General features: G+C 37.8%; 1 protein-coding gene across 1 annotated transcript in view; it reads right to left on the bottom strand.

Moving 5' to 3' along the window:
• cxadr (CXADR Ig-like cell adhesion molecule) overlaps nucleotides 1-14123 on the bottom strand; it is a 34325-nt gene extending 20202 nt beyond the window's left edge. Inside the window, exon 1 of the mRNA XM_056737190.1 lies at nucleotides 13953-14123. Coding sequence (XP_056593168.1) covers nucleotides 13953-14004 — 52 coding nt within the window. The 5' untranslated portion in view covers nucleotides 14005-14123. The remainder of the gene's footprint in view (nucleotides 1-13952) is intronic.
• Nucleotides 14124-14440: the final 317 nt, after the last annotated feature.

Here is a 14440-nt window from a genome sequence, read left to right as displayed (position 1 = left end):
ATAGCCCCCCAGCTCGTTTGGCAGCAACATGGCTTCTTCAAAGTTATTAGAATTGGCTTATTACAGACATGACTGGCCTAAAACAGTCATCGCAGTGGACTTAACACATCAAATACAGGTCGAATATTGACCAAAGTAAGAATGGCACATGAGCACAAAAAAGAAAGAAAGAAAGAAATAAGGAAAATATGAACACGATAGAAAATATTAAATACTGATTTATGCTGCCAATATGAGAGTTCAAATCCTTTGTGAGGCTTGTGTTAAGGTAGCAGGCCCCCAGGACTGAAACCTGAAAGGAAACCCATGATGTTTATGTAATGATTGGGCATTTAAAAACTGTCATTCATTTTTTCCCACTCACAGCAGCAACTTTTGGGAGTGCTCCTTTCCTAAATGGAACATGAGGCAGATCACCACTTAAAAACATCTGTGTATGCACATACATTTTTGTAATCAAATAATTAGACCTTATTAAACCATGTCCATATTCAATTAAATTGGCCATGTGTGCATATAAAAAGATATATTAATTATAAATATCAAAATGCCGCCATATGCATGCAGGCACAAATACAGCTTTGCTTGTAGTTACAGTCCAGTAATCTTTATTTTAGGCTATTTAGGCGATGTAAAAGAATGCAGATTCACTGAACTGAATGTAGTGATGTAAGTGAATGCTTTCTGCTTTTATGAAATCAGAAAACATTATACAAGTTCCAGGGAAATTGGACTAAAACATCTATAAAGTTCTATAACACCCACAAAACATAGCTAACTTTTGTAGCCATAGGCAATCTGTGACATTCTAAAAAAAAGATTTTTTGTCATTCCAATTCAGACTTCAGTGTGATGTCTTTTGTGGGGTAAGAGCATAAGTCTGGGTGAGGTGATGGCAGAGGTGGTCTAAAGCAGATGATGAATTCATATCTAATGTTATCCTTGTAGACCGTGATCCCAGTGACACATGAAACTAACCAAAACCTCACCGAAGTCGGTGAACAAAAACTTGTGGGAATCAGGAATATTAATAATTTTCCAGGCAGATGGTAAAGAAAAAATAATTATGGACAGTTTGGTTTAGTTTAAGATTCAAATTGTGTTTTTTTCACAGAGGCGTATTTGCCCATTCTGCCACCCCAGAGTCCCCAGGCTGAAAATGCATTTTATTTCCACTTACAGAATATTGTATTTAAATAACAGCACTACTGGGGGCCTGACAAACAATGAATTTGATCAAATGTGTGTAAATCAATATCACTTGACAAAAGACAAGTGACATTGTCAATTCTGAATTGGCTCTGCCTGAATACACACAAACAATGCCCTTACCAATACTGGACTGAAGCTGAAAGTCCAGCACTGGTAAATTGATCTATCAACAAGGCCAGTAAATCAACTGATTGTTGGTATGAAAACAAGTTTTATTGGCTAATTTTTTTTTTACATTTTGCAAATTATCTTAGCTGTTATGTACGCTAAAACATTTATTTTGCATTACACAGGCATGTAAATCTCAAAATACAGACTTCAGCTAATCCTGGAGCTCTGTATAAAAGTGTGGTGAACAGCTGGGCAGTAAAGATAGGATTTTAGTTACTAGCAGGCTGAGATGAAAGCACTACAGTATATCAGATCACACACAGCCCTGCATCATGCGAATGGACCACATCTCTGTAGCAATAAAGATGGTCTCAATACGAGATTTCTTTCACACATTACACACCACAACAGCAGGTGTGTTGAGCACACCTCTGTGTGTTTTGTTCCCCTAGGCTCAAGCAAGTCTGTCAGGGTCTATCAATAACAAGAAAAGACAGATGAAACTGCAAAGACCCTCTCTCCCACTCTCTCTGAATGTCAAACCTTAAAGCTAATGTCACTCCCACAAAACAAATCCCTTTTGATAAGACCATGGAACCTGACAGTTAGTAGAAAAAAGCTTTACCTGACCAATGGTGATAAAAGAAAAAAGATAAGGGATATAGGCATATCACTATTTGGGTTGGTATCATAAAAATGACATTTACAAGTGGAGTGAGGACTGTCTGTGTGCACCTGCACTTTGGAGATAAATATAATGGCATTACTTGTTTGTCCAAGAGCATGTATATGGTTTAGCATAACATCAAACACACTGAATGTCTAATGTCTGTTTAAAAACTAGATATGCATAACACAATTATGTTGTAGGGGTACACAAACCTGTGTGTGTCTCACCGTCCAGTAGGCAACAAACAAATAGAGTTGCAACTCAGTTTCCCTTAAATCAGCTTTGAAATCGAAAAATTCATCTTGCTAACCATTCAACATCAAATGAAATGACAAAAGGTGAAGGCCTGCAGGCACAACAAATAAAACAACTTACATCTTTCTGTTTTTCTACCATTTCTGAGCAATTTTGATTATCACACCATTTTAAAATCCATACCGGTATACCAAAGCAGTTACATTTTAACACTTTATAAAACAAAACATTTTTATTAATTTTGTAAAAATAAGACAACCTTTGATTTGGTTGGTGGTTTTAAGGGCAACAAAAGGTCAGTACAGCAATGGAAGCCTGCTCACATCAGCACTAGCATTCAGATCACAACTAGACATGCTTGTTTAACAAAGCCACATTCACCAGACCAGAAAACACACACATGACCTTTTCACAGTCAAATATCACACCCTTAAAATAAGGCTAGACTCGAGTGATCTCAGGGATAAAATATGATGTTGAATAGTGGTGAACGGATCACAAATCTCATCATTTTAAGGATTTTGGGTCACGGATCGCATCACTTTTCGGATCAGCTAATGTAAAAGCTCATCATAGTTTTATTATGATATATTATAATAATAACTGTAATAACTTGCTTTTGTTATCAATAAAATGCTCAGAAATAGGGGCGCTTATATAAGAGGTTAAAGAAGTTTATAAAAATAAAGCTGTGAAAGTACCCTGAAAATATCAGAAGACTCATTTTTAACTAATCTTTAACAGAATAAGGTTTTCAAGGACTACAGAGAACGGCTGGAATCAGGCCACAGCCCCTTAATTCCTGGGTATATGATGTCACTATTAGGAGTTTTTGAATAACCTCCGCCCAGAGCCATTGAGAGTGAGTTGCGTAAAAAAAAAAACGGGGAATCAGTTCCGAACTGTAGTTAACTTGGTTAATCCATGGGTCGCATGCGTTTCGATCTTAAAGAGTGATCCGTACAGATCACGGATAAAACGCTATCCGTTTCACTACTACTGTTGAAGATTGTATGACAAAGCTTAGAATTTTGTGAGACAACAAAACTTAAAATTAATTCAAGCTCTTTGAACTAATAAGCAATTAGCATGTTATGCTAATGTAACAAATCCATTTCTAAAAAATTCAAGTTTCTACAAAAACCACCTGATGGATGTGCTTTACAAGCAAACTTGCCTATTTGAATTTTGAAAGCCAACAAGCCTGCACAACATGCATGCTCATAAGCATGCATGCACAAACATAAGTACCACACAAACAAGAAGCTTTGCGGCCTCAAATCTAAAAAGGTTAAGTCAGGAGTGTTCAAACAGGCAGACAGCTGTCTGTCAGCTTAAAGATCAGTCAGGGTCAGACAAACTCTGTAATCCCAATGAAAGTGTCTGATCTCTGTTAACAGGCTTTCTCTTTTAGAAAGGAACTCAAATTAATAGAGAGCCGATGTTCAAGTGGCAAAAATGGACTTGGAATTTAGGATGTTCACCAAGGGTTAAAGGTGAGAGTGGACACTAAAGCCTAGAACACATCTAGTAGGGCTGCAGCGACGAGTCGATTTTGTCGACGTGATATTTTTGTGTCGACGCTTCGCAGCAGCTCGCCACACACTCGTAGGAGACCAAAACATGGGTAAGGGAAAACTTCAAAATTAGTCCCAAACGTAAAGGTGTCGTTATTTGCGCTCTTTGCCAAATGGAGTTGGCATACCACGCCAGCACAACAGCAATGTTGGAGCATCTGAAACGGAAGCACCCAATTGTCACTGAAGGAGACAATAACAAGTAAGTACTAACGTTGGCTAAATTGATTAAATGTTTGTGTAGTGTAGTTCGAGCTCTGCACACTTCGGTGGTGCTAGCTAACTATCTTAGCTCTATGTGCAGTTTGTTCGTGCTAGGTAGCTACTAGCGCCTAAACCGCTGTGTTTAGCTAACGTTAGTTATCATCAAATGTTGGCTTGAATGGAAGCTAGTTTACGGCTGCAGAACACCGCTATCTATAGTAGCTGACGTTAGCCAACGTGAACGTTAGCTACTAACCTAGCACGAACAAACTGCACAGAGAGCTAAGATACGTTGGTTAATTGGTTAGCCTAGCAACACCAAATTGCACAGCTGCTAGATAGCCACGTTAGCATTCAAATAATCTAATCATAGCATAGCACTACAATGAGGTTAAGAGTAGATTTAAAATACCCCACAGTCTTAGCTGTTGTTCTGATATGCTTTGCTTTCATGTTTTCCAGGACAAAGCAAAGAACCTTGGCGTCCTGTCCTGAGAAAGAGATGCAATGCACGCAAAATATACGTAATAACAGGAATTTTATATTGTGTTAATCACTGCACAGTGTTTTTTTTTGCACTACAACTTTATATTTTTTTGAACAAGAGAGTTATGCTGGTACTGTAAAGAGTAAACAGGCTGGTCTTTCATTTTGTATAACAGTAAAATTATTTTATTTTATTTTGGGTAAGAAGAATATTTTTGCTGTGCATAACTGTGGTTTAATAAAGTATATTATACGTTTTTTTGGGGGTATTTATTTGAGATACAATATGGTTTTTACAAATCGAATAACATAAAAATGAGCGTTAGATTGATGGTCCAATTAGTCGTTAAATTAGTCGACAAATCGATAAAATAATCGTTAGATTAATTGTTTCATAAATAATCGTTTACCCCCAGCCCTAACATCTAGTGCAAAAATTCTGCTACGCCCGGGATGCAAATCTCCATTTGAGTTCTGTCTAAACCATCATAGGTAAGGGAGCAAAAAGCAATATTAATCTTCATTTGAAATCCACCCACAAAACATATTGAATAAATAACTCAAGCAGAACGATGTTACGGCTTTGCAAAAAAATGACATGCAGAACACTAAAATATGACAAACCTATCAGATGAATTCAGTCTTCAAAAATCAAATCTGACATTTATACGGATGATTTGATCCTGTAGCCAAAAACCCTAAAGGCAGTTATTTAATTTTGCAGCGTTAAGGACAAACAGTATACAAAGCTTGATAGTGGAGCTCAGGTGGAATCTGCAAACAGGAGTGCAAGTGGGGGTGTTTCTATGGTGCCGAATGTATTTATATTCTAACCAGTACAAAAAGTGGGACAGATGCATGCTGCTAGAATACGCTCTGACAAAAAAACATATTTATTGAGGGAAACTTTGTTGGTTTAAGGATGTACAAGAGAAATTCTCAAATTTGTCAGGAGCCTTTAAATACTCTTCATAAGTGTGAAGGTCAATGTCAACTCTTTATAAACGCTAGAAACCATAAGGCATATGAAATGGCCAAATGTCAAACTTTTAATTTTAAAAGGGCAAATAGTGCATCTGTGTGGCTGAAAAAAGGTCATTTTAAGTATTTGTTTGCATTTGTGTGTCAAATGAGTGCACATCATGGAGAGAGTAAATCTGTGGAGGACTTAATAGTGCTATTCAAATGCATCTTATTACACAATGAAAAAAGGGAGGAAGAACGGGAGAGAGAGATTGCTGTACAGGTACACAGTTGGCAAAGCAGTAATACCTTCTCTGAAAGAATAAAGTGAGATTCATGAACCCATCTTGTAATGGGTCTGTGAATCTAATAAGACACTTTACGTTGTTTCATAAGAACATCTTGTAGCGAAAACTATACATGATTCACATACCACGCACACTTGCAGTTTATAGTGGTTTACACAGAGACACATGAAAGAACTTAAAGTAGGTTAAATGTATCATTTTGTATACAGAACTCACATTATTGCTCCATGTTCATGTTTTTTTAGTTCACAGATTCCACTTCAAACATTACAAAGCAGAGCCTGTTATATGCAGATGCAGTCTCCAAGGAAACAATGTGTTCTACAATCAATTGTACTTTTCCAATCCATATCTCTAACTTGCTCCATGCATCTGCATCCCTAAATCTCTGTCTCTGTCTCTTTCACACAAACTCAATTCTTTCTCAATTTAATGTGTATGTGCTTCTAGTATAATGTTATAGCAGATGCAGTAGATATAAAAAATAGAGAATATTTAGAGGCTGTTTACACAAGCCTGTTTTCAACAGAAAACGCAAAAAAATGTATGCGTTGTGTCCGTTCGTTTAGACGTTAACAGTGTTATGGGGGACTGAAAACGCAAACTTTAGAAAACAGGTCTCAAATTGCAACTTTTTGAAAACGCCGCTTTTTCGTTTACATGTAAACTGCAAGACGGAACTTCCACAAATCGATGACGTCACAGGCATATGTATTACGCGCTCAGTTTAAAACCTAACTCCTAAACTTTGCTGATGAAAACAAAAACACAGGTCATGTCACACGCAGAGTTCAACTCAGAATTGACACCAAAGATCAAGATTAAATTTAGCAGGTGTGCTCGCTGATGCTTTGTTTTCACACATGAGAGGAGAAACAAAAAATATTTGCAAAGATATGCATTGGACACTTTGACTTTCTTTTCTAAAGTGTTCGAACTCAATTCACATTTGTGCACCTCACTGTGTCTAATCATAGCTCCAGAAACAGAACATAGGAAATTATAATTAAGGCTATAGTGACACAATTTGTTTGGAAAAGATAGCTACTTGGTTGATTTAATAGAACCGCCAGAGCCAAAAATGCTATTTGTAATACAAGATTCTGCTTTGTATCAGCCCCGTAGGCTAAATGTAAAGCTTGAAATACGAATCCTCATTCATGCAGAGAAAATGGAACATAAACAAGGCAATTGTGCATGCTAATGATTATCAAAGAAAACAAATAATTTTTCCAGCACACGGGGATCATTTACATATGCAGGAACAGATTACAATTTGCCTTAAAATTAGAGTTGTTTTGACTAGAATGGTAATGCCATAGATAGAATGTCTGTGTTGAAATGAAGCAAGGGCACATCTCATTTTCATCACGTTTTCCAGTGTGTGCAAATATATTTACTTCTCTCTTGTGCAACGCCAGTAGATAATGCTTAATGTTTCTCAATAAAACAAAGAGGCTAAAATTGTCTCCTGCAACAGCTTCTTTACACCCTCCCTTTCGTATTCTTTCTCTTGATCTTGTTCAATCTCTTAACCTTTCCTCTATCCTTTGCACACAAACACAAATGTTATGCAGCAGAGTCCACATCTTAAATCTTCAGGTTTTAACTGAATACAATGTGGCAAAGTTTTTACCTAATTTTATATAAAGAACAAAATACAGTGTTCTAGATGTTTCCCATTCCTCAACACGGGAATGCCAAAATGCACATCTTGCTTTTGTCTGGCAGTGAAAGCCAGTTTTAAGATCTGCAGTGTCAGGCTGAGTTTATGAGCTTGCCTAAGAGTTGGAGAATGCAGGTAGTTTTAAAAGGGTAATCTGAAGTACTTGGGTACAGTGCCAATGTTTGGTTTGTATGCTCCACCTAAACTTAATCATACTGATACCAGGCTCTATTTTTCCAGCAGGGGGAAGAGTATGTATGTGACTGAGAGCCCGATAGATACACAGAATAGTGCTTGCTGATATAAATCTTCGGACTACTAAAAAACACCTGCTGAAGTAAAGCCCTTGAGATATGACTGATGCATAGTGAAGGCTCACACACACTCAATGACTGCTCCAAAACTAGCCTATACATTCACACATAGACAAACCAATGTCAGACTTAAATTTAAACACTTCTCTGTCTCTAAGGACAATACATTATCTCTCACTGAAGCCTGACCACTCTCTCCCAACGAGACACAGACATAAGCCTCCACACCATGCATTAGCAGTGAAAGACTTATTTTAGGGAAAGTTCCCTGTTACCAGTTGGGATTACAGCAGAACAGTATTGCTGGATTAGGAAAAACTGCTATATGACTGACTACTTTTTGATGTGAATATCACAAAAAAAAACTAAACATTCTTATCTAAATTCTCTGAGGATCAAGTCAACACAAGATAGCAGTTCCTGCATCCATGTTTAAGGTGCTGCACACCAAATTTTACAGTACTAATTCTTTACCATAGCCAAGTCAGAGTTTCAGACAATTTCTTAAATCAGACCAAATTTACGATTTTTTTGAATTTTTGTGTACTTATTGTTTAGTCAATGCCACTGAAGATGGAGAAAGAAATTCCTTATTACTTCCACTGCTCCCTATAATGAAAGATGTAAGCATTACATAATGCTAATATAACATAATTGTTATATTAGCTGGTGCATTACCAGAAGTGAACTACTGTCAGCATAGTGACAAATGCTTCAAGACAGCAGTTATAATAATCTTAAATCACAAAATACAGGTGCTGCCGGCAAGGCCTAATGCAAAGATCAATAATATTTTTTCCATGTATTCAATTCCACATTGCACAAAGACTTTCTTTACGCAACCCACGGACACTCAGTGGGTTACAAATGTAAACGCCGCACAATTTACACCACACTTAAGCAATCCTTGATGAAACACATGGATGAAACGACTGCCAAATTCAAACAGTAAATGCCATATACAGCATTCAGTTCCAATAAACAAAAATCAAGAATCCTTACATCTTAGTATTAAAAGGTTTAGCAGAGGTCGGAGATATCTCTGCTGAAACAATGCTGACAATTTATTAGTCATCGGTCTACATTAAGACTCATTATGGGATACAAGGGTTACTCAGGGGTGAGTCAAGGGACATAATGATGGATGCACTACAAGCCCACCTTATCATTACAAAAAACAAGGCTTGTGTGAGCTGATGAGAGATGGATAAAGAGAGTGTGAGAAAGAGATGTTCAATGACCTTGTGTTTATAGAAGTTTTATAAGAACAGTTAGAGAGGAGAGGTGTAAATCCCAAACCGGCTATGGTTTTCTGAGCTTAACAGTGATTCACACATCCCTAAAAAATCCTACCAACCTTTCATAAATAACCCTGCCAAATCCTGCTGGTTTATAATTCAATTTTCTTTCCTTTCTTTTCCTCGTTTAATTTCCTCTTCTCGTCTCACATGATGGTCTTACAATAATCATGCCTTTCTCCTAAACCCCTACTCATTTACTCATCCATGACTTAACCCCTGCTCCCTTTGCTCCAGATCTCCGTTTCTACTCCCTTCCTCCTCCTTTTTGTTGAAAAGTTGTCCATATCAGCACGTTTGAGTGATGTTCCCAGCATGCACAGTAAGTGTCCAATTGAATTTGGAGCGACAGAGAAAAAACGTTACAACCTTGGTTATTTATCATTATCACCAGGTCTAATGGAACGTGATCGGCCCGCCTTAATGGCCCACTTACACTTCAAATTGAAAAGAAGGGAATGCCAGAGAGTGAGAGAGGTATGGCTTGGCACTCGAGACCAGAAGGTTGTAAAGTAATGGGAATAGGCGTCGCCTGGAGTCTAAGGTACGAGTCATGCATGCTAAAATATTTAGGAGGCACAGGCCTGAATATTCATACTGATAGCTTGTCCCCTCTGTTAGATGAAGGGCATATATCAGCCACATACACAAACACAGGTGCTTGCTTAGACTGTGATCCTATCCTAGAGCGCAGTCCTTTATTCAGAAGGACAGTACCAGAGGGAGCGCTCTGTTGAGAGAACAAAAAACAAGGTACACAGAGAGCGAGATGAAGCTTTGAGTTACAGGTGAGGCTGTAGATATTAAGTTTTCATTTAGAAAGGTTATCCTGGTTTGATAAGACAGCACCGCGGCAGAACAAGAGTAAAGTCTTTGTTGGCCTGAGGCCATAACTCAGCAGCTTGTCTCTCTGTAGATTAGACAAAGAAAAATCTCTGGGTATTTCAAATAAATATCTCATTGCCTCACAGCATGCCTCCCAGCTTACTTTCTCATCTATCTTTCTCTCCCTCGCTAACATGTCAAACAATTTCTGCTCTATTTGAAAGCAAGGTAATTAGCTTGGATAGGGGAATAAGTTCTTCAAACTTTCAAGCCTGTCACTGCAAGGAAAAAATGACTATAAAACCATAATGTTGAAGCCCTCTTTTATAAATAAACCATTCTGTTGGAGTGTAACATGAACCAAGACTCTCTGTTGATACCTCTACACTGCTCATGACATTGCGTTTCCAGCTAAATGTTGAGAGTGATACAATGAAAATGTGATTTAAAATGATAAAAAAAAATATATATTGATGTACAACAACAACTCCACTTTCCTCCCTTGACAATTCACGTCATGAATATTTAAATAATTTTGTTATTGCATTAGGTCTATCCAGATTAGCCAAACAATTGTGCTATGAAAAAAACACTTGAAAATGTGTTCCTCTACAATCACGTTCCAAGGACCCACGTAGCTGTGTGCCAAAGGTCTCTTAGCAACGGTCTCCAAGTACAGTCTACAGACTAGGTAAGCTTAGCAGGTAACTACATCACAGGCCTACTCAGGGTTGAGCAGCGGTCACGTTTCATTCTTCAACATTCTTCATCATTGACAGATTTTTAGACCAGTGACGGAAAAAAGGCTGTTCATCGTTTTGACTGATTTCAATGAGGGCAGTTTATAATTCCCCTTTTTGTCGAGTCGGTAGCATCCTGTAGCTCAGTGGTAAGAGCATTGCGTTAACGACGCAAGGTTGTGGGTTCGATCTCAGGGGATTACAAATACCTATGTAAACTGTATTAAAGCAATCTAAGTCGCTTTGGATAAAAGCGTCTGCCAAATGCCTAAATGTAAACGTAATCATTTATTTTCTTCAGAACCTGATCCTAGGGACGCGAAGGGACGTGTACGTTTCCCAGTCATTACTCATAAACGCACCTAATTTGTTTCGCCGTAGTTTCAAAGCGAACTGAAAATCTTTTCACAAATTTTATAAGAACACATCGATCTCTAACGTTGTTCGTTGTTTCTGGATCTGATTCTGCAAAGTGTGCATCTGTCATTTAATAAGAACCCCTCGTCGCGTGCTATCATACACACACAGGCGCGCACCAGTGGTGCAGTGCTTGTTTACAGACTTTTTTCCTTCAGAGAGCGATATCGACTAGCCTTATTTTGGATAAATCTTAACTTTAAGTGAGTAGAAAAAAAGTTCTCTGCGTCTTCTCATTTCATAACCTCACAGCAGCTTAAAGTTACTTGTAAGTAAATGAATTATTACAGCGTGTACAAGACAATCACCTGTTATTGTTACTGACTGGACACGAACATTTGTCTATAATAAGTATTTTATGTCTGACAATTGAAACATCAAATATGTAAACGACTTCTGCTTTATTGGGTATTAAAATACCGTAAATTCAAAGTACGGATGTACATCACGGTGAAGTCACAAACATGCTAATTGGGACGTAATATCACCTTGCTCCATATTAAAAAGGTAAAAATAGATTATGGCGGATTTTTTACGAGCCTCTCCTTCAAAATGACTGACAGTGAAAAAGTCTAGCGGAACCTCTTGGGTTGAGGAGGTTTTTCAGACCAGCATACTGACCTTAACAGAGACAAAACAAGACACTAAACTCCATCACTTGTGAATGGGAAGGTCCTGCAGGGTTCTTAATGGCTTTTGAAAACAAGTGCAAGTCAAACTTTTGAAAGGGGAAGCAAATAATATTGAGGAGTGGAGTGCATACTAAAACACAGGCAGGACATGAATGGGCTCACACACATACGTGAACACAGGACCAAAATAAATGTGCTGACTGACCAGAGATGTCTGACAGCATCTGCCTAATGTCTAAGTGAAGGGACAGGGTTGTCAGAGTCTATGGAGGGTATTATTGCGAATATGTCTTTAATGGACACCAGGGATTATACGACAGAACAGAAAATACATCACAGACAACAGGACTGGACAGTGAATACATCAGGTTGTCTAAAACCTGAAAAAAGCCTGTGGGCAGTTTTTGAATTTTATTCGAAATCTATTTTTACCACAAACAAATTTGAGTTTTTTTAGTGTGCAAGGGTTGATTGCTCATTCAGACAATGCTAGCAATATGTGAAATTAAAACCACACTGTTCTAACAATCTATGTAGCATCTTTGTCTTGTTATAAAAGCACATAAGAGACTATTTGCGAAAAACAGCATTCTTAACACTCCGCGTACCACTACCCCTTAATAAGAATCATTTAAATTGTGTTTGAACAAATGTGAAATAGCCTTATAGCAAGACCAAAATTATATTCCTACCCAAGAAGAATGCAGGTTGTGCCAGGCTATCATTATAGAGAAATACATGTCACAAAACATACAAAACATGCACCCGAATTTCTCCTAACTAAGGTAATTGGAAAAGCACTATTATTATGCATTAGTGCTGAAATAAACAATGAAACCATGCGTGTACACATTCCATGATATGTGCGTAAACAAAAGCAGTCTGGGAACAAAGCTCATTATAGTCAGACTCTAGTTTATCAGTAACCAGAGGCATGGGAAGTCCAACCAGTGGCCTATCCATGTCACTTTATCTTTAGTTTTAGTTTCTGCCTAACCGATACACAATCTTTAATGGTGCCCTTTAACAACAGCTATACACTCATAACATCAGTATGTCGCTTCAAGAGAAGTAAGGAGTGTGAGTGGCTGATGTGTAATGCTTATGTTATCCTTTCCCGTTTCCTATTAATAAATATATGTCAATTGCCGGACTACTAGCACCTACAAACAACCCACCGGTCAGTGCCCTAGAAAGAGACAACAGGGGCCTCTCTCGTAATCCATTTTAACTGGAGATGAAACCAGTGTTTCCTTCCCCACCCCCATAAGCTCGAAACCCCCCAGTGTTCGTCTGCATGTCTTTTTTCGGGCAAGGGATTGGTGAATATCTGGATAATAAGACTGGATAATAAGCTACCTCACTTCAGACATACAGAGTGGTCTTTCTTTAAAATGACAGGGGGGTTACAAGTGGTGTTTCTATTGCCAGATGGCTGGCCGAAGGATCCCCTCTTGCGAAGGTTATAAGACGTGTAGCCTATTTTCTTAACTGACAACTAACAATGTAAAGTAATAACTGAGTAATTATTCAAATCAATTATTTATTAATGGTCCCACTTAGTCTAGAAAACTTACTGAAATAACAAGCAAATATGATTAATAGGAGCTCGGAAAAGGATTCTCATTAAAAAACAGCCAAGTGTGGTATTATCAAGTCTCTTCTACGTACAAAACTACAGAAATTCACCAAGCTCGCATTTTACGAATGGTAGACGGATACATTTCCCAAATCAACAATTCTCAAAAGGAAACGTACAAACGCATTTTCACAATATTACAATTTAATATAATATTTCATTATTATACAAAGACATTAAAACGTTTAAGATACGCTAACCTCTTTAAAGCCTGTAATCTTCCCGGTGTTAGTTAATTATTAAACACCACATTTTTACAGAATGACATGTATGCTACTTTTATTTAGCTACTTAATATTCATGTATTTAACTTCGTTTCTTTGTTGAAAATCACGTTTTAAACATCAGATTTCAGATTCAGTAGCTGTTTAGATTTCCCATCAAACATTTTTATCTTCGACCGAAACTTTTAAAGCACGACACTGTTGGACACTTCGACGTATCTGCTATAGTTCAAAGTTTATCACGGTAAGTAAACCAAACAAAAGCTACATAAAATAATGTTTTAAAAAGAAAGTTCAATATTTTGTTAGATTTTTAAACTTCTGAGAATGGTAACGTTACCATAGTGCTAACGTTAGTTCGTACCAGCGGCGTTTTAACAGCTCTCAGAAAATAAACACTTTAAAACTTACCTGCGAGAAGAATTACGTGAATGAACCAGAGACAGCAAGTCCTAAAATCCATTCCTGTGCTTTTAAGTCTCAATTAAATAACCAATATTTGTAGAAAAATAACTTTTCCCTCCGACTTCTAACGTTGTGTTCGCCTTCTTTCCACTGGTCTCGCGCAGCATCAGAAATTCAGGGGCGCGCTCTCGCAGGTGGATTGAGGCTGGAATCTGCACACGTGATTTCCGGAGGTATCAGCCTGAGAAACGTTACTGGGCATTTTACGCCCTCTTGCGTCCACGTTGGCCACCAAACAACATTGCATCCATTTAGAGCATCTTGAAGGAATGATTGAGGACAACCGACCACTTTAATCTAATCTTAACCCCTCATTTTTCTCTTCTGCGTCTACGGGGAAGTTCAATGTGACCCATATCTCAGCTGTGCGTTCTTTAAACAGCATAACTAATCATTATGTGATTTAGGGCAACTATTTTGATATTTCCCTGATA

The sequence above is a fragment of the Triplophysa dalaica genome, chromosome 22, assembly GCF_015846415.1.
Source record: "Triplophysa dalaica isolate WHDGS20190420 chromosome 22, ASM1584641v1, whole genome shotgun sequence".
NCBI lineage: Eukaryota > Metazoa > Chordata > Actinopteri > Cypriniformes > Nemacheilidae > Triplophysa > Triplophysa dalaica.
This window is presented reverse-complemented; position numbering and strand designations above follow the sequence as displayed.